The following is a 23,468-nucleotide window of genomic DNA, read 5'->3' on the forward strand; positions in this document are numbered from 1 at the left end:
TCCGGGCCCGATCACGTGGGAATGACTAATCAAGTGGCCTGGGGAAAACCGGCTAGGCCTAATTCGGCAAGGTAAAAATAGCCGCCTTCCTCGCATCCCGTGACCCTTTTCTTTCCCCCCTCGCAGAAAAGAACCTGGCAACTCAGCCTGCCCTGGATACTGGGCCTCGACACTCGTTTGAAGAGGAGAAACTCCCCGCTTCTTTGGGGAAGTAACGAGAGCAGATTGCGAACATAAGAGATTAGCCAGCACCTCTAGTCGTCACCCTCTCTCCACTGTTCCACCGTCGTTGTGGAGACAGCCTTTGCCCTGTGACCGCCCACTACAACGGGATAGCCGCTGTTTGTTGTTGCACCCTCCGACATCACCAGCATCATGGGATTCGGCCAATTCACCTCAATATGCGAAAAGGTGCCGCTACCGCTGTGCTCCCTGGTAGGACCGCCCTCGTCGATATCCGGTGCCACGGGCATCATCTCCAACTGCTATGCGCGGAATATTGAGGTCGCCAATACCATCATATTCGAGGGCGCCGCCTCGTTTATGCATATCATCGCACTGGGCATGACGGTGATTATGATTTTGCACATCAGGTCCAAATTCACTGCTGTTGGTTCGTGTCACTTCCCGGTATAGAATTTCTAAGCTGCGCATTGCTGATACTTAAGAAATGCGACTAGGTCGAAAGGAGATTATTACCGTCTTCTACATCTACTTGGCGCTGACAATCTGCTCTCTCATCATTGATGCGGGGGTGGTTCCTCCCAAGAGCGGCCCATTCCCGTACTTTGTAGCGGTGCAAAGTGGGTTGGTATCGTCTTTATGCGCTTGCTTGCTTGTCAACGGTTTCGTGGGCTTCCAGCTATACGAGGATGGAACCGCGCTCTCGGTGTGGCTGATTCGCATCACCTCCGTGGCCATGTTTGCCATGACATTCGTGATCTCCCTGCTGACCTTCAAATCATGGGGCGGACTGGGGCCTGAGAACACGACCGGCTTGTTTGTGGTGCTATACCTCTTCAACGCCATCTGCGTTGCAGTCTATATCCTCATGCAATTGTTGCTGGTCGTGAACACCCTTGATGACCGCTGGCCTATCGGCCACATCTGCTTCGGCCTACTGGTTTTCATCATCGGTCAGGTGCTTCTCTATGAGTTCAGTGACGTGATCTGCAACAACGTTCAGCATTATCTGGATGGTCTATTCTTCGCCACCTTCTGTAACCTGCTTGCAGTGATGATGGTTTACAAGGTAAGCTGTGGAATCCCGGAATTCAGTGTCCACATGACGCTAACAAAAATCTATAGTTCTGGGACTCTATCACCACAGAAGACCTGGAATTCTCCGTTGGAGTCAAGCCAAACACTTGGGAGGTCAAGGAGTTACTTCCGGAAGAAGAGCGTCGTCAGACCGTCTACCAAGACAGCAATTCCGAATATGCGGGCAGCCTGTATCACCACCGTGACCACCGTGACCACCGTACCTCGAATTACAACTAGAATATCGGGACCTATGAAAACGACGCCGAAAATGACAGCCTCTGGCGCCAGAAACGGCCGCCTTTCTACCTGTAACTTTTGGACAGCGAGCCGCCGCTTAATTGCCCGCTGCCCTATACCGCCCCCTATTCTGTACCTAACTAGGACTGTTAGTTATCCTACTCTTATCCTATTATTAACGCTTAACTTTGAATTTATTCCCCTAGTTTCTATGGGCGACTAAATAACGCTACGCAGCTCCCTTCTGCCTCTAAACCTAGGGCCCCCTCCTTTCTGGCTAGCCTAGTTAAGTGGCTATAAAATACTTTATCTGCTCTTTCCTCAGGGGGTCTTTTAACGATCATCTCCTTATTCTAACTCCGCTTCCTTAATTAATCTTAATATACTTAATTCCCTAAGTCTCCTATCATAGAATCTAAGCCTTAGCCTTTATCTCTAAACTCTCCTTATAGCGCCTATATCCGTACTTTTAGCTCAAGTTGATAAGTACTAATATTAGACTAATCCTATTCTTTATAAGGAAACTTAAGCTAGACTAAAATATTTCTACAGTCGTAGATATCTCCCTCTAAACTTTAAGCTAAGAATACTAATAGGATTCGCTATAGTTAAATAGTATTAGCGGAAGTAGATTTATTCTCAAGGAAATAAAAATTATATAGCTAAAGAATAATATAAAAATAGATATTAAATTTAATCGAACTAAGATTATATAAACTATCTTTTACTAAAAGATTAAGTAATTTATACAAACTTTTTTAACTAAATATTTAAAATATTATCAAAGAAAGTACTTTAATTATATAATAAATATTAGCGCTATCTTTATTAATACTTTAGACTATTTACCCATTATAGTATTAATGATAAAATTTATAAATAGATATAACATATATAGTACTTATTTTATTCTAAAAGGAATTAAGCTAACTAAAATATAGTTTTTTAGTATATTCTTAGCTAAGTATAAAATTTCTGGATAAATAAAGAATAAGAATAGTTTAGATATATATATCTTTTGTATCATCTATTAGTATTATTAGATTTATTTATTTGGGCATGCACATAGAGCAGAAGGCTGGGGAACTTCACGTCCATCAAAAGCAATACATTGACCAAATTGTCAAAAAATATGGATTTAGAGACGCTGCCCCAGTCAAGACGCCTCTGGACAAAAACATCAAGCTAGCGAAGCAAGACGGCCACATCGCGCACGCCAAATTCCGCAAGGTATATCAGTCGAAGGTCGGATCGCTCAATTTCGGCAGCAATCAGACACGCCCAGACATTGACTTTGCTACCGGGTATGTGGCCTGGTACGCATCCAATCCAAACCAGGCTCACATGGACGCCGTGGATCGCATCTTCGCATACCTAAAGGGTTATTCAGGGAAGGGAATTGTCTATTCGGACAAACACGGACTTCAGGTAATGGGCTTTGTGGATAGCGACTTTGCGGGGTGTGACGACTCGCGTAAGTCAAACAACTGGATGGGTGTTCACGCTTGCTGGAGGTCTTGTATCCTGGTCTTCTCAAAGACAGAAGACCGTGGCAACGTCCACCATGGATGCGGAATACATTGCGTGTGCCGAAGCTGCGAAGAAAGCCGTATGGATTCGCAACTTCATCAATGATCTGCGCATTCCGGGAATATATATCGACACAGTTCCGCTATACATCGACTGCAACTCGGCCTTGAAGCTTACAAGAAACCCGGAATTTCACACTAAGTCCAAACATATCGACGTTAAGCACCACTTCGTACGTGAGAATATGGAGGAAGGGCTTATCAACACCCAGCGCATTAATACAAAGGACAACTTGGCAGATGTTTTCACCAAAGCTTTGCCCAGGTTTACACACGAGGATCTGGTAAAACCGTCTCAACCTTCGGTCAGGGGGAGATATTGCCTCCGGTGCTTTCATCTTCGTCCAAAGCAGGGAAGGAGAAAACCGACTCGGATCTGGAATCCTCTGAGGTGCCTCGCCTAGTTGGGCCTTGGCACAGGGGAAGAGTTGGATCCCAGATTAGGTGATGTATAGATGTTATGGTGGCAGCCTATTAGGCTACCACCACCACTCTAGGCAGAAGGCAGCTACTGTGGCTACAAATAGCTGCCCCTACTCGCATAGTTAGAGAATATCATCACACTTGTACTTCAATCCAGGGTTTCAACTTTGGAGAGGGGTCAGTGTAAATGAATACTACTACTACTGCTACGACTGTATTTGGTGTATTTTAGTGTATTTTTCCTGCTGTCACAAATGAACCCGCGCCCCTTTTTCCAATCATTACTGATGATGTATCATTTTTGAAATTGTAATCGAAATTGAGCTAGCATATGTAACACTAACAAATAGTAGACATTGCAAACACACATTGAATAAGGCGTAAAGAAATCTCCAACAACTATATCAGATCTTCTAGAATGGACTGGTTCAAAGGCGAAAAACAGAGATCCAAATAATGATCGGCTCATGTTCTTAATTGGAGGGCAATGCCAACTTGAAATCCATGTGATTCAGTGAATCAAAGCCGTCTTTAAGTGTTGCAGTGAAGATGGATACTCCCTCAAATTCCTTGAATTTCTGCAACTGATAGCCTGGGAGTAGCGCTAATAAACAGATATTCTTCTTCGTCGATCGCATAGTAAACTAGCGGCTTCGTCTGAGACAGAATATCATCGAAAGTGGCATTTGACTAGTTGCTTCCAAAGAGCATTTGAATTCGTTGTTCCCGATTCCTCGTACTGAGGGCTTGAGTGACATCGCTATCAGTTGCGCGTCGTGTCTGGTTTTTAAAATAAGACAGCACGCCGTTTTGATTTTGGCACCCGTACGGCCCCGCCTCTCCCGATTGAATTGCTGCAGAAGCAGCGAGGATGTCGGCGGCGGATGTCAGCCATACGGACTCTGTAATCCACCACTGGCCATTCGCGTCACTAAAGCATTGCGGCATCGTGGTAATCGAGCCTTAGCTTTGACCATTGAAGAATAGTTAAAACTGGAGTAGGTTTTGATATTGGAAGAGGAATGAGCACTTATCTGAGAGACCTATCTGGTGGGTTCAGGGCCTATTTAAGCATGTCGCTTGCTGGCAACGTTTCAAGTTAATAAATTTGTCTAACGCAGCACGCTTAGCTTTGCCTAAGACCCTAGCAATACATTGCGATTGGTCGAGTGCCAAGGATCTTTTAGAAGAGGTGCACAGTAGCTGGGCGGGAATTAAGGCAACAAGAGGTCACGAATATGCCAATGTACCTCAAATGGCAAAGATTGCCATCCTTCACAATATCTAACCTACCACAGTATACACGTTGATCTTAAAGGGAAAGTCTTATTTGCGTACCGCTGACTTTGACTTAGCAACGTTCGTTTTTGTAAAGTGGGTGGATTGCATTCGGCCAGCTAATCTATGCACGAGGCAAATTCTGGTGCTTGGTATATCAATGTGAGTGGTCAAAGATGTATCTCGACTGACGTGTACAAACATTGGTTTAGCTTGTATTATTGAAAAAGAGACAGAAGGGTTCCCCGGCGCTTGAACTACCATTCTGTATGGACGTAGCCTTGACATAAAAGACCCGACCTCGCCCTTTCAACCTCTTTTCTTCTTCTTCCCCTCCATTCCCCTCCTCTATCTTGCCCTCATCGCCGCCCCCTTTCTTTCACCCTGGCTCCCACCAACCACTGCGCCTTGGCTTTCAGCCTAACGCACTGGCCCTTTCATTTTATAGGAGACGCCGCTCGGCCCGACTAGGAGATTTTGTGCTTTTTCACCAAGGCACGGGATTTGAATTCGGCGAAAGTAGGGTTTTCAATTTACATGGCAACTAGGACTATTATAGGTAAAATACTAGTTGACAAAGTCCAATTATTTGCCATAATTTGAGCGCGTAAATGAGTGATTCACGCATATCCATTGATCCCGAATTGGGATAATAATGCGCCATAAAACTTACCCGCCAGAATTGGGCCAACAAGTCCTCCGTAATATTTTAGTCTTTCTATCTACTGACTGCGGCGACGTGGCGGTGTTCAAATGGATGTCAGTCCATCAGTCTTTTGCCAGCGTGGAGGGGCTCAAGGCTATCAGATGCACAAGCCTCGTCTGCACACGCTATAAAGGGCTTTGAGAGCAGTGCTCAACTTGGTCTAGACCACCCTTACCATCACTCCGAAGTCAGTGTTTTCCCATCCCACGATTCTTTAAATAGCGTCTAATTATCTCATCCAGGACAAGAATCACAGTCGTACATTCACCGCCATTCGCTGCGCTACCTGTAGTCGACATGTGTAACTCTGGCGAATGCACTGGCAATGTGATAATGCACGTTACTTCCTGGGCCAACTGTACCGAAAGGATTTACAACGTCACAGGAGTGCAAAATTATGTCGGCATTCGAACCTGCAGAACTTGTGGAGCACCTTTCGCGAAAACGTGGTGGGAGGAGTGCGACAAAATCATACTGATATCCCCGACAAAGACAACAAAATACACCGTCTGTCCTAGGCATCGGACAAGACTCGAGTAGGTGAGTTTTCAAACAAGGAGTCGAGAGGCGACCACCTACCGATACTAACAGCAATCAGCTCGGTGCAAGGTCATGAAGTGTGCTTAATCTCCTTGTTGCTGTGGTTGGTGCCTCAGGTATGAACACAAGTAAAACCTCACGGAAAAGCTCCCTTTCCCACCCCGGTGACGGTGTCGTCGCCACTCCGAAGGAGGTCTTAGTCCGATACCGGAGATCTCTAAAAGAGTGGGATGAATACGAGTGACTTTTCGGGCCGATCTTGCTTGTTTGAGGTCTATAAAACGAGTGTACGTTGCCTAGTATTTCGTAGTTGAGTTGAGTTGAGTCGATTGAGTCCTTTGAACTCTGAATATATTGCTGTAACCGATCACGGGAGGAACATCTCGTGATGACACCAGCTCCGTCGGATCATGGCAGCTTTTGCTTCCGTAGATGAGGCCACCCTTCAAAGACGCAAGAGGTCCTTTTCTGAGGCCATGGGAGGAAACGAGGGGTCCACACATCCAAGTGCAGCTCCTCCAAGGATTTGCGCCACAAAGTATGCCGCCGTACAGTCCGATGCAGTGGACGCAGGGCCGGCCAATTCCTGGTCATGGAGGCGAATATATAGCTGGTACGCAGTTTCAAGAGTCGCCAGCGCCGGTTAGAAATAACGTAGAAGGGGAAGCTTCGGGCTTTCAACGAGCATGCCGTGGAAAGGTATGTAACTGGGCAGTTAGCGCAGCTCTACGTGTTCTAACCCATCCATTCGCCAAGATCCTGGATCGGCAGCATCAGACTGGATAACGGAAGATTAGAGCTTAGGAGGGGCTGCGAACGGTTCCTACCACCAACAAAAGGGACCCCTTATGGGGCTTGGTTACAGTATGATCGCTGATCGTGGAAAGAAGCAAGCGTGTTGGCTCAACTCCGGACTGGCATGGCAAGACTAAATGGATATCTCCATCGAATCAACGTGGCAGACACGGATCAGTGTGCATATGGACAAGCAAGAGAGACCGTTGAGCACTTTCTCTTTTGATGTCGGAAGTGGACTGCGCATCGGGCGCACTTGCTGCGATGTATCAATACCCATCGAGGCAACATATCCTTCTTCCTGGGAGGAGAATCGCCTTCCGATGATCAAAACTGCCGAAAATAGGACATTGAACACTTGAAGAAGCGCCTTCAAGCCAGCCTACTAACAAACTACTAACCCACGAGGACCCGCTGCGACACTGCTTGCTGGAAATGACATATTTTGCAAATTTTCAGGTATGGGCTCTAAGGAGACATGGTACCATATATATTAGGGTATGTATTGGCAGATTAGAGGCATGCAAGACACAGGATACATTGACGAAGTGTCTACGCTAGCAGTAGGGCCGACGGCACAACGGAACTGCAAGACCTTGAAAAAGATCCACCAGAAAGCCGAACAATGGGCAGTCAAACACGGTTTCCAATTTGTACCGGCAAAATACGAACTGGTCCATTGCACTAGAGACCCTAAAAAGAACAGCACACATGCTCTCCGCCTGCCGCACGCCACCATTAAGGCCTCCGCGTCTTGTCGCTATCTAGGAATCCAGATGGACACCAAGCTGCGCTGGGACTACCACCGCGAAAAGGTAGAGGCTGGGGTAACGAAGCGACTGCCGGCTCTGTCAGCACTCGCCTCCTCAACATGGGGCACAGGGGCCATCAATCTCCGGCCATGTGTACCGCGCAATGGCCGTGCCCCAGATGCTTTATGGCTGTTCGGCATGGCACATCCCTGGAAACAGCTACACAAGCAGAGGATACGCTATGACGAGTACCATCCAGAAGATCCAGAGACGTGCAGCTCAGATCATCACAGGGGGCCTTTCGGACAACGGCCAGTGCGGCAGTTGACGACGAATCTCATCTACTCCCGGTGCAACAGCAACTTGAGCAAACTGCCTTGGAAAAGCCACGATGCGCATTAGAACAACACCGCTACACGACGACATGGCCATGACTGAGACCGGGAGGAGGGAGCCTAGAACGCTCGCCCAAGGACGCAGCGAACAGAGCCCCCTAGACCGTTTCTCGAACACGTTAGAGAGTAAACACGGCGTGCAACTCGAACGGCTAGAGAAACGCGCACTAATCATTTTTGCCGATTGAACCTGTACATGTGACCATTGATCTGACGACATTTGACCTCGCCTGTCTTATAAATTTACTTCCAATTCATATTTTCAACCCGGATCTGCACCTCATGATATGCTTGCATGCACATGTGGTGATTTCCATTCATACATTGAACATGGGCAAGAAGAGTCTTGAGATGAAATAGAGCGTCACTCCGGATCCCGTTAATAAGATTTTGTTTTTCAAAATTTTCATGTACTGGTCTTGCGCGCAGACGCTATTTTCATGCAGCACGCGCTAACCTGTTATAATAACAATAGGCAGGCAGAGAGATTTATCATGCGATGAATTGCCTGTTACCTATCACGTGCATATCTCCGGCACCATGAATTACGAACAGGCTTGGCCAAGCCTCAAGGTCGATCTTCTCTGTCGTAAGAGGGTCCGCAGGCCCAAAGAAGCATGGCAATCCCGTCCTATGCCACATTCAATAGCACTAGGACATCTCGGGGACTTTTTGCAGGGTTGACATGCCATTGAAGACCGCCGAGTGATGGTACAGCAGCCTAGCGAAACGAGCCAACAAGTCAACGTGGCTTTGATCTGCCAATTTCGATAACGCGGCTTTCTTTCGGGCGGGTACCAGAACATATCAGTCGAGGTGTGTGCCAACAGATATTTTCATGCTAGCTCGACGGCGGTGTACCCTAGAACAGGTGTTTCACTCTGCCCCACAATATCTGGTCTCATGTCCGATCAGCGCTGGCGCTGGCTGTCATAGGTAGGTCGGAGAATGTTAAAATGGAGACTGCCGATCAGGGGTGGGGGGTGGGTATGCCATGGAAGTTTCCACGCTCAGAAAATTATCCAGGAGGGGTTTGATGGGTGGGGAAATTTCAGGGTCTACTGCCTTCTGGCACTTGTTTCAGTCAACGACAACGACGTCATCCGCATCCACGAAGCTGTCGCTTCCGGGTGTACGCTCGTCAGGTTGGACTTTGGGGTCATTCCCTTCGTCCGGCCCCGTTGACGTATTGTACCAGCCCATGTCGATCGATGTCACTAACGTCTTGCAAGTCTCACTGAGAAGGTCGAAAAATGCAGGGTTTTCTTTAGGTAGGAAAATGGTGACATGTGCCTTCACTTCATCTGTGGCCTGGTTGTTGACAGCCTTTGTCCATCGGAGTCCAGGCTGAGCTGAAGTCGGGACTTCCTCGCCATTTTCCACCGCGGATGGAAGCGTGCAAAATGTTCTGTTCTTTGAACGAATGATTTTCTGAGTGAATGAAGTCTTTCCAGTTGGCATGTTCTCTACCAAGGATCCCGCTCCTTTTCCGAGGCAGGTGTAGAAGTTGACACAACGGATGCCCCGTTCAACCTCCACGGTTGCTAATTTGGAGATACGTTGCTCCAGTTCCGATCTTCGCGCCAAGCATCCAATAAACGCGAGATGTGAAGATACCCAGTCGACACTCGCAGACAGATTTTGGCGTTGGGAGTAAAGAGCAGCGGCGCCACCGGCTGCTACTGCGCCTGCAGCACCAGCGAACATGGCATATCGACCCCACTTCTGCCATGATGGGACTGCGGCAGCATCCTCAGATGGCTTTAGAGCTTTGGAAGGCTCTTTCGCGGCTGCGGCAGAAGCATTTCCTCCAGATCCACCGTCCTTTCCCCCGTATCCAAACAGCCCTGCAACCTCTGTAAAGGTATTGTATGCCGTTGTAGCATTTCGGTAATGCCCTTCTGCACCATGCGCTACCACACCTGGAGCAATGCCCAAATATGGAGTGTCAAAGGCAAGGACTCCTTGTATGTGAGGAAACATGAATGTGCCGGGTTGCACGGCGGGCGCATGATCATCGGGATCTGGCCCTGGGTTGTGCGGAATGGGTTGTTCACCTGCTAGTAACAGCAATGTATCTGCTGCCACAATTCCTCCCATGGAGTGTCCGACGAGGAATACATGGACGGACGGGTCGACGGTGGGCGACGCAGTATGATTTTGAACTTCAATATCGATTACGGTATTTTGAAGCCTGTAGTGGATAGGATAGATTAGTGAAAAGTTTCAGGTCAAGTGTGACAGTATCAGGTAGCTTTACCATTCCCGAAATCTCCCCACAGCTTCTCCCAATTGACCTCGTGTTTCAAATTTGGGATACACAGCGGTTGTGACTTTGACAGCTGGAAGTGCTCTGCTGACTAGAACCCGCAGGTGCTCTGGAAAAATGCCGAAGGTGTCATCGCCACCCTGAGAAGTTTCATAAACATGTCAGCCAGCCTCTTGGTTGGTTTTGTTTCCGTATGCAGGCGCGGACAGGGTGTTTTGCGCGGGGAGTGTCAGCCAGGGAATGCGCCGAGTGCTCATACCTTAAATCCGTGGATGAAAACCACGAGAAGTGTCTTTAACATTTTGAGTTCAAAGGCGATCGTGAATCATGACGGAAAACGTGTTGGACAGAACCGGCGCGCAGTAGTCGCGAATGTCAAGGGAAGAAAGTGAAGCCAATACGAGGATCCACCGATGCCTTACGTCATAGTGCACGTGATTTTCATCTATACCATCGAAGCGTCTGGACCGATTGGACTTTGCAGTGCTTAGGCTTCAATTTGGTCTAGTGCGGATCTTATCTGGTGTGTAATTACCTAGTGACTGACCAGTTTCATGCCGTAGACTCAAATATAACACTAGCTCAGCGCCACTGTGAATTGGCTCGTCAATGTATTTTCAGAAACCCGGAAACCTTAGCGCGTACAAATACAACTTATGGATATCAACATATATACGTCAGCTTAGGAATCTTGATTGCCCATAAAAGGGCTTGACTTCCAACATTGAGAGATTTTTAGTAGGATACTCGGGGGACACTTTCACATTGTAAAGGCGATAACCAGATCTTATGCGACAAACATCTATTCTAACATTGAAGTCTTCAAAACAGGGCCAATCCTCCATGTCAACCTGAATTACAGATTACCCACTCGGCCAATTTTCCGCAATCGAAGCAAACCGTCCTGCAATGAAGTGGCTATTAATGTGCCATCAGGACCCCATAAGTGGCTTTCATGCACGCCTCTGTTCTCTCCTGATCGAGGTGTCCAACCCTCCTGTATGAACCACTTCATCGAAACACTGGAGCCATTTCTGCTAGAGGCCTCCCAGTCAATCATTCTTAATGCCTCTCCATGGTGGTGGATAATCACTGTCAAAGTGAGACTGCACATTTCACTCCAATACTTGATACCCAGGGCCCGCGGAATCAAAAAAAGAGAGTTTTTGTCACTGGAGTACATATGTGCACAAGCATAGAGATTATCGTATTCGCCCGCATGGTCTCTTTCTCGAATTTGAGAAAGTGTTGCATTGGGATCCTCGTCTGGAGACCCTTTGAGTCGATATTGTGTCAACTGACGCCATTTTTCAGGCTGTCTCTTTTGCCTGTCCCTGGACTTGTTATATTCCAACATGTCGGTTTTCCGCACATCAAGACCGGGGAAGCGTTGTTCTTCTGTGTCTCCACCTTGAACGGTGTCAATCCACCAGTCCGCATCAGCATCGGGGCTGAGAGGTTGATCTTCAGGTTGTTTGGCCGCCAACACTTCCCTAAACCGCTCTTGCACTGGTCGGGGCTGGTGGTGGAAGTCGCGTCGGTCCTCATCTCGTTTGAATGAACATAGACACGAGAAGCAGATCTTGCCATCTTGCCGAGCATCAACTGCCCGTGTGCAATACATGAAGCCATCGCGAATATGACGGACGGTGTACACATATGGAACGTCCAGACGGCCAGCCAAGACAAAGGTGCCCGTCATGTCCTATCGCATATGTCAATATCAATACTATCCAGGTGAATATTCAGTGATATCACCGAAAACATCCAGTAACTTACGTGCACCACGAATCCTTTTCCGACTGTCTTTGATGCGGCAAAAGCAGATTGGGCGTAAACATGACCACCAAATGAGCGGTTGCTCATGCCAGGGGGATATGGAGAAGCCACTGAGCGAAAACGTTCAATTTTTTCTGGTTCAACTGCACCGGCATATGAGACTTCGCCATCATCAAGTCGTTCCAATGCCATCAATTGCAGGAACTCGGCCGGAGAACCTACTTTATCCGGACCACTGTCAGCCGCCCCGCGTGAGGACATGACCAACTTGTTGAATTTTCACCAAAAATGAGAAGCATGTACAAAGAAGGGGACTAGCCAAAAACGATGCCTCAAATCGTCTGCTATGGCAGGCTGGGCCTTACCGCGATGAACAACCCCGAACTGGGAAATGGCCTGGATAAGGCTTTGTGCCCAACAGATGAACTGAATGACTCCGATCTCACGCCAGTGCGATCAGATCAGCCCGATCTCTAGTGGGGAGAACCTTGAACATCACTCAAAAGGAGGAACCTGGGGATGAGACTGGGGAGCCGAGGCAACCGCGGGGAGTCACGTGGCCAGATATTCATGGTCAAGCGGAAAGCAGACAGATGATGGAAATCATAAACGTTATATCGGAAGAAAAGATATCAGATTGCAGGTTTTTATACAAAGGTACGCCAATCGTGCCGACAGTGCTGAGGGTGATGCCCGATCCCCCATGCCATAATGATACACAAAAAAAAAGATGATGCTCAAAACTGGTCCCAAACCCGTCACAAGGTCCCTGGGCCTTTATCTATGAGCGCGAGGCCTGAATAGTGTCGGTGATGCTGCGGGATTTGTTCCATTGAACCTTGCCCTCGATATCCTTGATCTCCTCGAGCTTGTCGCCCAGCTTGACGACGGAGAAGTTGATCATTCGGGGGTCAAGGCCGAGAGTACGACGGATGGATGTTTGTACAGGGCCGGAGGCATCGAAGCGCATGATGAAGTGGTGGCCCTCGCTGTATCGAGCCTGGTGCTTGGTGGTGACTCTGGGCAGACGGAACGGGCCCCAGTTGGTGAAGCCGCGGACGACACCGCCGGACCGGATAACCTGAACACCGGCATTACGGGCGATTCTGTAAGCGAAGGTGAGTTGGTCGACTGACTGAGGAAGCGGAGAGCCGGGGTTGCTATCGCGAAACGTACTCTCGAACCTCTTGGAGGCTGCCCGGGCGGACCTGTTGGCGGAATCGCACACGTTAGTTTCCGGGATCAAAATTATCATCAAGAGAGAATAGTTGAATGAAAACGTACAATAGCAATTAGTTCATACAACATTGCATCGAGTGGTGGCGTGAAGACCCGATTAAATGGAGGATCGAAGAGGAGTCTCCTGTCGCGCAAAAACCTAAGGAAGTCGGCGCTTATCAAAGTCTTGGCATCGCGTTATCATCGTCAACCTACTCCGCCGGGGAAGCACCTCTCTTCCTTTCCTTCTTAAACTCTCCCCTCTTCCCTTCTCTCCATTTCCTTTCAATTACTTTCCAACCCTCCCAAAATGTCCACCGTCGCCCGCTCTATCCGTCCCTTTGCTTCCCGGGCCCTTGCCCAGAAGCCTTTTGCTTCTACCTGCCGCGCTGCGCCTGCTTTCCGCTTCCCGCGGGGAACCCGGAGCTTCTCGCAGAGCCCTCTTGGTGAGTTATCCTGCCCATTTTAGCTGGCCATAGTGGTCGCAATGGGCTCTCAATAGAGGAATTGGATACTCTGTTGTCTGTCGTGGACAAATTGAGCTTTATGAGGTCCTAGATTGCTGACGGCGCATCTATAGCCCAGGTGAAGAAGTACACCGAATCGCACGAGTGGATTGAGCTGGCCGAGGGCACCAACACTGGTAAGTTGATCAATATGCTTTCAATGTCATCTATCTATACGGATAGGTCAAATCAAATACAATGAGATCGCAGCAAACTAACACAGCCCCGCAGCCAAGATCGGTATCACCAAGTACGCCGCCAACTCCCTCGGTGACGTTGTCTTCGTCGAGCTCCCCGAGGCCGACCTTGAGATCAGCGCCGGCGAGCCCGTCGGTGCCGTTGAGTCCGTCAAGTCCGCTTCGGACGTCCTCTCCCCGGTGGCCGGCAAAGTCATCCGCGGCAACGCCGTTCTGGAGGACAACGCTAAGACCATCAACGCTAGCCCCGAGGGTGAGGGCTGGATTGCCGAGATTGAGGTTTCCGACGCCGCTGAGCTCGAGGCTTTGATGGACGAGGCCGCCTACAATGAGACCATCGATCACTAGATTCGAGGCTGTAGAGAATATATGTCGAAATTAGAGTTATGGCGAATGTTTGCGCATAACTTGTGATGCCTATGCTTTTCTTTTGTTGATCTGTGATTTTACATCATTTTTGTCTAACAGGAGACACTTTTCTTTCAACCAAAGAGGTCAGATACGTCGGACCCTCCACGGCTCTGGACCACATAGCGAAGATAAGATAGTTGATTTGCACGTGTGCACACTTTCTCAGTAACATTGAAATCACTTAGATACATTTGAAGCTTGTAGCCCGAGGATTTGGCTCGGGAAAGATATTCCAGATGCCAGTGGTCAATACCAGTTGTCCAATCTATGAACGGAAGGAGGAAACGTTGGATCATTGGATCATTGGAACATTGGACACAAGACATGGACCCAGGGTATAATCATGAGGTCTATGTACAGAAAAGGATATCCATCGAAATCAAATCTAATCTATACAGGAGGGATAGATTCGCGGCAAATTGGACACTGGAGCCGAAGCCTCATCCAACTCTCAAGACAGGCAGTATGGAAGATATGCCGGCAAGGAGTCACCATGTACTGTCGTCGACTCAATATGCTTGCAGCACCATCAGTCACGCTACTTCCGCCCGCAGAAGTAATCGCCGGGAGAACAGGAACCTCGATATCCTGCATGCAGATGGCACAGTCAAATATGACCTTCTTTCGGTCACGAGAACGATGCTTGTCGTCATCCTTGGATTCAGTAATCATATCCCGCTCGTCGCCGCGAAGAGAGGCGATCGATAGAGAGCCTCCAGACTCGAGGTCGTCATTTGGTCCAGGACCGTCACGCAGAGTTGGATGGTAGTCGTAGGCAGGAGGTGCCCAACCCCGTGGGATGAAGAACCGCGGGCCTAGAATATCCTGGCTAGCTAAAACCCATGCCTGCAACCACATCCAGCCGGCCATCGCAAAAGCGGTCGTCCAGTCGGGTTTAATGAAAAGCACATTTCCTCGAGCAGTGAGGAAGTACAAGAATGGGAATAGCCGGAGGACGCTTTGACCGATGACGAAGTCCCAACGCAGCGCTTTACGGCAGTTCCGCATCACGTTGCGGTGAATTTGCGGTACCCAGAATGAGAGGTAAATTCCTGACAACGCGCGTGCATAGATGCCTCCCAAGCGCCTTGGCAGAAGAACGGCCCAAATGGATAAGATGAGCATCCCGAAAAGGGCGAGATAAAAGCGCGCATACATGGCCCCGACATCACTGCGTACCTGTCTCGGGGTTGGAGGAGTAGTGCGATTGGTAGTTGGTGTCGGATCCAGATCATCTTCCGGAGGATCTTGATCAGGTGTCAAAATAATAGGCGTGGCACCAGTATCTCTGACCGCCGCAGTCGCAGGCAACGGAAGAGTTCCAGGCTGCGTAGTGGGAGCCGGTGCACTGACTGGCCGTTCATCTCGCCGTTCTGGCTCCTGAACAGCCCAGATCTCCATCATAAATTTCATGCCGATGTAACTGACGGAAAGGAAAGCCAAGAACGACGCGGTTGCCAGGACCAAGAAGGAGACTGCGGCGTAAAGCTCCAAAATGATGAAGGTGAGAACAAAAGCGTCTCCCAGCGCCATTAATGCAATGGTATAGAAACTGACGCGGCTCCGCGTTGAAGGGGTCGAGGCCTCTTTGATCTGGCGCAAGAGAAGACTGATCTGTGCGACAAAGACGGCGGCAACGACGAATATGAGACGAGCAGCATATTTACTAAATTCCTCATACTTGGGCCCAGACAGGTACAAAGACTCAGAAGGAGGGTATTCCGGTGCCCCTGTCGTTTCGAGTATGTACCCGCAGTCGGGAGAGAAGACCACGGCAGACATAACCATGGGAGGAGAGTCCGGGATTGGTGCGCCTGTCGGGAACCTAAGCTCTCTTTCCATTCGCTCCAACAGTAACCGATCGGTGATAGCACCATCAATGACAACAGGATGCTGCTGAAGGAAGATGATGTGTTCACATTTGGGCGCCGGGAATTCCATCTGCTCCGAGCCAGCCAAAGAAGCCCATGGGAACAAGGTTGGAGGGCGATACTGCCTGTCCAACATGCTATCTGAGAGAGACTTGAGCAGAAGCTGATGTGACAGCTCATATGTATCGGAGGAAAGCGCAAAGTGAGGCAAAGCAAATATTCCACCAAACTTTTCACTCGAGGTAGTGAGAATGATTGACCCAGTTTCTGGGAAGTGCATCCCAAGCAACGAGAGATACCAGGTGCTACCCCAGAAGTCCTCGCTCTCGACCGTCAAGCTCGCTCTAATCTCTCGTACTAGACCTTCACCTCGCCGAAGTTCCTGTCCGCCTCCTTCTTCAAGATCAAAGGAGAAAGTACCACTGCTGCCAGTAATATTAGAGCTAAAATCATGAGTGAAGTACTCGTGCTCGTGAGCGATAGTAGACGTGTTTAGAGGTGTTTTGCGCTGTACATCGTCTTGCCTCACCCAGTCACCCCGTAGCTTCCCTGTAGTGTTGCGATACACCGGGAGAAACAGCTTCGTCAAGTTCGACGGCGCCGACGGGTTCAAGTCGTCCAGACCTATCGGAGGCTCGAGCCCGGCAGTCGTGAGAACAGTCTGTAACTGGTGTCGCACGCGACTTTGAACGTTCGGCAAGAGATCCCATGCATAACTGTCATTCTGCCGAACTCCTGCGAAGGGAAGCCAATGATCCGCCGGCGGATCGAAGTCCCCATACTTCGACTGGTTCAACAGACGGATCGCATGACGCTCTCGATCGAGCTCACGCCGGCGTTCCCGGTCCTCATCTATCAGCGGAGGACGCGACTGTGAGCTGAGGAGCAGGTAGAACACCAGCAGGAGGAAGAAGAAAGAACCGCGGTTATCCATCGGTCATCGATGCCACAGGGGTTTCTCCGCATCGGATGCTTCGTCAGATCAAGACGGTGAGCATCGCGAGGAAAGATCAGAGGGAGCGAAGCTAAAAGACTTTAGGCACTATAAAGACCGCAAAGCTCAGGGAGTGCGGGTAGTAATGAATGACGAGGGTGGTAGTTGGTCCAGATTTAACTTGAGTGGATGATGTACTCGACATGCGGTCGAGGCCCTTGGAACCCCCGCCCCTTCCCGCCGATTGACACCTTACCCATCAGGCACCAATGGCTTCTCCGTTATCTCCTTTTCCCCGGACTCCTTCACGAGACACCCGTCGACTATATTCTTACTGAGACGTGTTCGACAAATTCTCGAGATGGCGTCGAGCCTCCCTTTACCTATTCCTCCACGCACGCCGTCCCCTCTATCGGACGATGGCATGGTCCATTTATCGTACGCCAATGCAAGAGTACCTATCGACCGCGATTCGTTGTCGCCACTGAAGGAATCCTTCCCCAAGGGCGCCGCTCTAGAACCTGTGAAATCGGATCGCCTTAGCCCTACAAAAGCTTCGTTCAGCTTTGGGACTAGTCCCCCAGAGAATGGGACCCCAACGCAAAATGGCTCGGGCGACTCTCCCAGCGCGGGGCCGTTCAATTTCAATACCACTGTTATGGCGAAGAGTCCGGTTGTCAAATCGGTAAGTCTTGTGTCACTGCGTATTTACCGCGAGCAATCTCTAATATTGATTCCTGATAGAACATTGGACAACGTCGTGGCCACAAATACAAGCACAGCAGTATCTCGCATCAGATCTTCCTCGAGCCCCCTCCACGCGCGCCTCTCGCTCTGCCCAATTCACTCCCGATGCCAACATTGAAGGAATGCCGGTCTAGCATGTCGAAGGACCAGAAGACACGGTTTTGGTGGAGCGTGTGCCACATGTTCGTGGCCGCTTACACGCTCTGGATGGCACACGGGTCACTAGCCATGACGGCATTATCCCATCTGATATTGTTTGACTCACTTGGAGCACTTTTATGTGTCGCAGTGGATGTTCTGGGTAATTTCGAGGTATGGAAGAGATCTAGCATTCGCCACCCATTCGGCCTCGAGCGCGCCGAGGTGCTCGCTGGCTTTGCCATGTGTGTGCTCCTCATGTTCATGGGTCTTGACTTGATTTCCCACAATCTGCAGCATTTCCTAGAGAAATCTGGTCATGAACCCCACCATATGCATGTTCATGAGCGCGTTTCTTTAGGCAGTGTGGATATTACTGCTGTGCTGGCTATTTCCTCAACCCTGGTTTCTGCAATTGGATTGAGAAATCATGCACGAATTGGAAAGGCTATGCGCTTTGGATATATTGAGTCACTTCCTTCGGTGCTGAGCAACCCTTCCCATTTCTTGACCCTTTCCTGCTCCACCCTTCTCCTGCTCTTGCCTCTGGTATCGATTCGCATATACGATTGGCTTGACAAGCTTCTGTCCGGCACAATTGCTCTTTCCATGTGCTTCCTTGGGGTGCGCTTGGTGAAGACCCTGGGATCAATGCTTCTTATGTCCTATTCGGGCCAAGGGGTGTCTGATGTCATCAAAGATATTGAAGCCGATCCAGCGGTATTCGGTGTTGATGATGCGAGGTTTTGGCAGGTTCACTATGGTCTCTATATGGCCAACCTCAAGTTGCGAGTCTCTGGCACAGAGGATGGCCTTGGTCGACTTCGAGAAAAGATATCAAGCTTGATTCGGAACCGTCTTGGTGGGGGATATGGGACCGGAGGACAGAAGTGGGAAGTGTCCCTCCAGTTCACCATTGAAAAAATATAAGAACTGGTGCGTGTAAAAAAACCCGCGTAAATGCATCTAGAATACATCTTCATATTACGAGCCAGCATTTCGTTCTGCATCAAGACATTAGGACCCCATAAGATATTAAAGTGTACTTCTAGTAGTTATTGAATGGAATAGTCTGGAAAAGAGACGTTGAAACAGCTCAACAAAAATAGCTCAGGGAGAATGTAACGATAATTGATAGAAAGTCTTGTTCGTATTCTACAGCACAATTGCTGCCGGTTACATCCGCAAAGACCTCCCAGATGAAATGCCGATATCAAACCGTCGAATTTTGGTACACATAAAAAAGGGAATACACACGCAATGCTCAACTTCCTCGAACCATTCGGACAAAAACACTTTATGAGGCCAGGACGGCATTCTCCTCAGACTTGCTGAGGCCCTGGGGCTGGTCTCGTCGCCGACGCTTCTCGAGAATGGCTTCCCTTCGCTGGGCGAGCATGCGGAGCTGTCTATTCTCAACACCCTGGAGCCAGTAGCCGAAGCTGCCACCGACACCAGCGAAAAGAGGGTAGACCCAGAGGGATTCCTTGGCGAGGATGGGACGCATCTCGATTCCGAGTTGCCAGAGGCGGACGGCAATGCCTATTGAAACGTAACACAGTTAATACCATGACACAATGATACACCCAGGGAGCATAATAGTGTGATGTAAGGCGACAAGAGTGAGGTTTTGGAGCAAAGGAAGGCACGCACCGAAGCCGCTCCAGAAGAGCACTTTGTGGACCATGATCGCAGCCGGGCGGAGGCGGAAAAAGGATAACCAAGGGTGCCGAAGGGTGCCGACAGGGAGTGAAGTAGAGACTTCGCGCTGTCGCAAGTGAAAGTAGCCCGCGGTCGGAAATGGATGGGGTCGGGGCTTGGAGGTCGCAACGGGGCAGGAGGGAGGTGAAGCAAATCAAATGCCCGCAGTTCTAAGCACGGATTAACCTTACCCCGACATCCCCCGTGTTATCGCTTATCGTCTGCACGCGACTTTCACCAGTGCCCTTGCTCTGTCCTCCTTGTACTCCGCGCAAAACCATGGCCACTAACGAGGCTATGGAGGATGTGCCAGGCAGTAAGAGGCCGGCGCTGGACATTGAGTCCCTGAAGCGCAAGAAATTCAAGGCCGATGACCTACCGTTGTCTGCCGCGCAACATGCAGCTATCGACAGACTTCTTCATTCGTTCAGGAAGAAGGGCGGATTCGACAACATGAGAAAGCAGATATGGGCTGAATTCAATGATGGGGTATGTTTGGCTGTCTTGCTTTCATCTCGTCATCATCGTGGCTAAACCCTCCACAGGAGTTCAAGACCAATTTTACTGATCAATTGATCGCATTGGCCGAGTCCGAAATTGAGCGCGAGCCAGCACATCTATCTCGTGAAAGGGGAAAAGCTGCGACACTAATTGAAGGTGCTGTTGACCGTGGCGATGTCTACAAAAACGTGGAGAAATCCCTCGACCAACTAGCCTCGAAACATCTCGAATCGATCCTGGGTGATATTCGCGCCATCCGTCGGCAAGAAATTGGCGAAGAAGCAGCCGCCAGGGAGGAAGAAGCCGGCAGTAAAACAGACGAAGCCTACGAGGCAGAGGTGAAAGCCAAACGGGAAGAGCGCGACAAGGTCTACCGCGAAGAACTGCGCAAACAAAAAGAAATCGAGGAGGAGCAAGATCGCATTACGGCAGAAGAGAAACGAAAGAAGCGAGAAATTGAGCGACAGAAAGAAGATGAGGATAGGGCTCGACGAAGGGAGATCGATGAACAACGGCGCGCTGAACGTGAACGCATGCGCGAGGAGCAGCGTGCACTCGATGACCAACGGGAACGAGAGCGCCAAGAGAGATATGAGCGACGACGACGGGAGGATCGAGACCGATACCGAGATTATGATCGCGATCGCAGTCGAACGAGAGATAAAGATCACTACCGTGATCGCTCACCAGCATATCGCTCTGACCGTGGTCATTCTCCCCGAAGCCGTGATCCGAAACGCGAGAAGTCTTCTACATCGAAGGATCCGACCCCTGTACCTCCAGTTGATGAGAAGTCACTAGAGGAGGCTGCTTTGCAAATGCTCCTGAGAGAAGGTGAGGAACTCGCTGCAAAGGCTCGACAGAAGCGTGAGTTCGACTTTGAAGAGGCCGAGGCCATTGAAAACGGCTTGAAACCGGCAACATCTACACAGGCGAGGAGTGCCAACGATCTTAAAGTACCTAGCATTTCGAACAGAGGTGCCAGTCTCTCTCAGGATTCTAGGCGGCGCGATTCAGTTGTGGATCGTGATCGAACTCGCCACACCAGAGAACGCAGTCGAAGCCGTAGCAGGTCTCGTCGTCGACAGGCGTCTCGATATGATCCTAACCGGCGTCGCGATCGCTCTCGTGATACTTCTGTGAGGTCTCGAGATCGCGCCATGGATGAACGACGCGGCTACCGTGACTTCCGAGACGAAAGAAGCTACCGACCTGCACGTCGCAGCCGCAGCCGATCTATTGCACGAGGGGATAGAGAGAGCGATAGGATCCGGGAGCGACCACGCTCTCGATCGCGAGACCGAGACTTCGACAGGCGCCGCCATGATCGCAGCCGTGACAGAAGTCGAGACCGCGGTGATGCGTACCGTCCTCGCCGCAGGTCTTTCTCTCGTCGCCGCTCGCGTTCACGATCCCGCTCGCGTCCGCGTGTTCGGGACCGTCCCCGCTCACGCTCAAAGTCGGCTGTCCCTGAGACAGCGCTCGCGTTCTCGGTCTACTGTACGGAGAAGATCACGTTCCAGGCGCCGTTCCCGCGAGAGACGTTCATCGCGGGAAAGACGCCGGTCTCCTGGTACTGGCGACATTGATCGCTATATTCCACCAAACAGCAATCGCAGCACTTCGCCTCGACGGCGAAAGCGATCTGTGGAGCGTGATGCTCGACCTAGCCGAGGTGGTGATATTGACCGTTACATCCCCGGCTCTGAGCCTGGAAAGGCAAAAGACGGAGAGACCGAAGCCACAACAAAGCCCGCGAAGGAACCAGTGGACCGTCGGACGCGACGACCCAGCCGTAGCCGCAGCCGACGACGCAGGAGTCCCAGTCGAAGGCGAAGCCTTAGCCGGCGTCGAAGTCGAAGCCGTCGTAGGAGCCGCAGTCGTTGAAATGGTTGGAAGATTCCCTCTAGACATGCTTGAATTCCAAGCAAGGAACCCAAGTTTTTGTCACTGTAATATAAGCCATATCTCGTTAATGGACATCGAGGGACGATGTCCCCGTGAAATCTACGTACATAGATCCAGATCCCAATCCCGATCCGGCCTAACGTTAAGCTCCTTATCGTTATCGGAGCGGGCTCCACCCAAAAAGTTGAAACCGCCAGACAGCGACTCGACTTTTTTTTTTAACCCAAATACCCAATTTCTCCAGAATTATTATTGCCTACATACGAGGTCTCACCAAGACGCCCTACCAATTCTTCAGCCCTTGAAACACTTCTACCTGTTTATCTTAAATACCAACCCAGTATCCACACGAACAATCCGCGTCCCACCTCAGCGCAGTGAGATCCAATACCCACGCCCAATAAACAGCACATTCATTCACAATGCGAACGACAAATGAGACCCCCAAAGAAACACACCAGGCATCCGCAGTACATTTTTCCGACGAGGACGACCCTACCTCTTCCTCCGGCTCTTCCTCGGAGAGCGAGCCCGACTCATCAGAAGATGAGGATGAAGAAGTAAACCAGACTACAAGCGGCGCATCCACAATACCAAGTATCCCTCACCGTCCAAAGCCCAGGATAAAGGCTATGAAAGGGAAGGCCGGCTCGGATCTCCTCTCGCGGTTGTCAGCGTTTCTGCCGCAGATGAAGGATGCCAATGACGACCTCGAGAAAGAGATTGCCGCTGGGCGAGGAAAGGATATCGTGCTAGATGATGCCGATGAGTCGGATGGGAAGCAGTATATTGAAATGGTATGTTTTACGAAACCCAGTAGCATGGCTGGTGCTGACTGTTTGCAGAATCTCGGCCTGGGAGTTCTCAAAGAGAAGCGCGATGGAGATGACTCGAGTGAGGCTGATAGTGATGATGAGAACCCTTATGCCGCGAATGGGGATTCTAATGGGCAGGGTGACTCGGATGTATTGAGCAAGCTGATGGGTGGAAAGAAGTCGGATAAGTCAGATGCGGAGAAGCCCTCGATTGAGGAGATGGCGGAGTGAACGGTTACGAACAATTTTGATTACTCTTGTTGAATCGGAGTCTGCGTCAATACTTAACCATCCTTCATAGCAGCAATGTTTATATGCTACTTATCGAGACTGCACCACCAATGACTTTGATATGCAGTCGTACTTCATGAATGAATATTACCTAGCTGTTAAACTGAAGGTGGAAAGGCATGAAAAGTTCATTGATTTCAATGCAGTTCGTCAACTCTTCTGGAGAGAAAAGAAAATCCAGATGAAGACACCAGTCAAGAAGAG

General features: G+C 49.8%; 12 protein-coding genes across 12 annotated transcripts; 6 read left to right on the forward strand and 6 right to left on the reverse strand.

Moving 5' to 3' along the window:
- Positions 1-375: 375 nt before the first annotated feature.
- N7477_002710 (chitin synthase export chaperone) lies at positions 376-1,500 on the forward strand (the record flags this gene model as incomplete). The annotated part of the gene is made up of 3 exons (XM_056964373.1): positions 376-613; positions 681-1,252; positions 1,309-1,500. The coding sequence occupies 3 exons, from the start codon at positions 376-378 to the stop codon at positions 1,498-1,500; spliced, it is 1,002 nt and encodes a 333-aa protein (XP_056824326.1).
- Positions 1,501-4,202: 2,702 nt separating this feature from the next.
- N7477_002711 (uncharacterized protein) lies at positions 4,203-4,460 on the reverse strand (the record flags this gene model as incomplete). Its single annotated transcript, XM_056964374.1, has 1 exon — positions 4,203-4,460. One exon carries the CDS (start codon positions 4,458-4,460, stop codon positions 4,203-4,205), a length of 258 nt encoding a protein of 85 aa, XP_056824327.1.
- A 2,892-nt stretch (positions 4,461-7,352) lies between these two features.
- Positions 7,353-7,985, forward strand: N7477_002712 (uncharacterized protein; the record flags this gene model as incomplete). Its single annotated transcript, XM_056964375.1, has 1 exon — positions 7,353-7,985. The coding sequence occupies one exon, from the start codon at positions 7,353-7,355 to the stop codon at positions 7,983-7,985; it is 633 nt and encodes a 210-aa protein (XP_056824328.1).
- Positions 7,986-9,058: 1,073 nt separating this feature from the next.
- Positions 9,059-10,548, reverse strand: N7477_002713 (uncharacterized protein; the record flags this gene model as incomplete). Its single annotated transcript, XM_056964376.1, has 3 exons — positions 9,059-10,172; positions 10,239-10,387; positions 10,507-10,548. 3 exons carry the CDS (start codon positions 10,546-10,548, stop codon positions 9,059-9,061), a joined length of 1,305 nt encoding a protein of 434 aa, XP_056824329.1.
- A 555-nt stretch (positions 10,549-11,103) lies between these two features.
- N7477_002714 (acyl-CoA thioesterase) lies at positions 11,104-12,287 on the reverse strand (the record flags this gene model as incomplete). Its single annotated transcript, XM_056964377.1, has 2 exons — positions 11,104-11,952; positions 12,027-12,287. 2 exons carry the CDS (start codon positions 12,285-12,287, stop codon positions 11,104-11,106), a joined length of 1,110 nt encoding a protein of 369 aa, XP_056824330.1.
- A 520-nt stretch (positions 12,288-12,807) lies between these two features.
- Positions 12,808-13,281, reverse strand: N7477_002715 (mitochondrial 37S ribosomal protein bS6m; the record flags this gene model as incomplete). The annotated part of the gene is made up of 1 exon (XM_056964378.1): positions 12,808-13,281. The coding sequence occupies one exon, from the start codon at positions 13,279-13,281 to the stop codon at positions 12,808-12,810; it is 474 nt and encodes a 157-aa protein (XP_056824331.1).
- A 273-nt stretch (positions 13,282-13,554) lies between these two features.
- On the forward strand, positions 13,555-14,295 carry N7477_002716 (glycine decarboxylase subunit H; the record flags this gene model as incomplete). Its single annotated transcript, XM_056964379.1, has 3 exons — positions 13,555-13,690; positions 13,825-13,887; positions 13,982-14,295. 3 exons carry the CDS (start codon positions 13,555-13,557, stop codon positions 14,293-14,295), a joined length of 513 nt encoding a protein of 170 aa, XP_056824332.1.
- Positions 14,296-14,748: 453 nt separating this feature from the next.
- dscA (ubiquitin-protein ligase dscA) lies at positions 14,749-17,163 on the reverse strand (the record flags this gene model as incomplete). Its single annotated transcript, XM_056964380.1, has 1 exon — positions 14,749-17,163. The coding sequence occupies one exon, from the start codon at positions 17,161-17,163 to the stop codon at positions 14,749-14,751; it is 2,415 nt and encodes an 804-aa protein (XP_056824333.1).
- A 361-nt stretch (positions 17,164-17,524) lies between these two features.
- N7477_002718 (cation efflux family protein family) lies at positions 17,525-18,978 on the forward strand (the record flags this gene model as incomplete). Its single annotated transcript, XM_056964381.1, has 2 exons — positions 17,525-17,848; positions 17,908-18,978. 2 exons carry the CDS (start codon positions 17,525-17,527, stop codon positions 18,976-18,978), a joined length of 1,395 nt encoding a protein of 464 aa, XP_056824334.1.
- Positions 18,979-19,345: 367 nt separating this feature from the next.
- On the reverse strand, positions 19,346-19,735 carry N7477_002719 (putative NADH-ubiquinone oxidoreductase 14 kDa subunit; the record flags this gene model as incomplete). Its single annotated transcript, XM_056964382.1, has 2 exons — positions 19,346-19,590; positions 19,702-19,735. The coding sequence occupies 2 exons, from the start codon at positions 19,733-19,735 to the stop codon at positions 19,346-19,348; spliced, it is 279 nt and encodes a 92-aa protein (XP_056824335.1).
- Positions 19,736-20,028: 293 nt separating this feature from the next.
- N7477_002720 (BOD1/SHG1 domain-containing protein) lies at positions 20,029-21,839 on the forward strand (the record flags this gene model as incomplete). The annotated part of the gene is made up of 2 exons (XM_056964383.1): positions 20,029-20,238; positions 20,295-21,839. The coding sequence occupies 2 exons, from the start codon at positions 20,029-20,031 to the stop codon at positions 21,837-21,839; spliced, it is 1,755 nt and encodes a 584-aa protein (XP_056824336.1).
- A 741-nt stretch (positions 21,840-22,580) lies between these two features.
- N7477_002721 (NOPCHAP1/New4 family protein) lies at positions 22,581-23,204 on the forward strand (the record flags this gene model as incomplete). The annotated part of the gene is made up of 2 exons (XM_056964384.1): positions 22,581-22,955; positions 23,004-23,204. 2 exons carry the CDS (start codon positions 22,581-22,583, stop codon positions 23,202-23,204), a joined length of 576 nt encoding a protein of 191 aa, XP_056824337.1.
- Positions 23,205-23,468: the final 264 nt, after the last annotated feature.

This window comes from Penicillium maclennaniae (assembly GCF_028827695.1).
Source record: "Penicillium maclennaniae strain IBT 15551 chromosome Unknown utg000003l:1.0-5670915.0:1.0-5674809.0, whole genome shotgun sequence".
NCBI lineage: Eukaryota > Fungi > Ascomycota > Eurotiomycetes > Eurotiales > Aspergillaceae > Penicillium > Penicillium maclennaniae.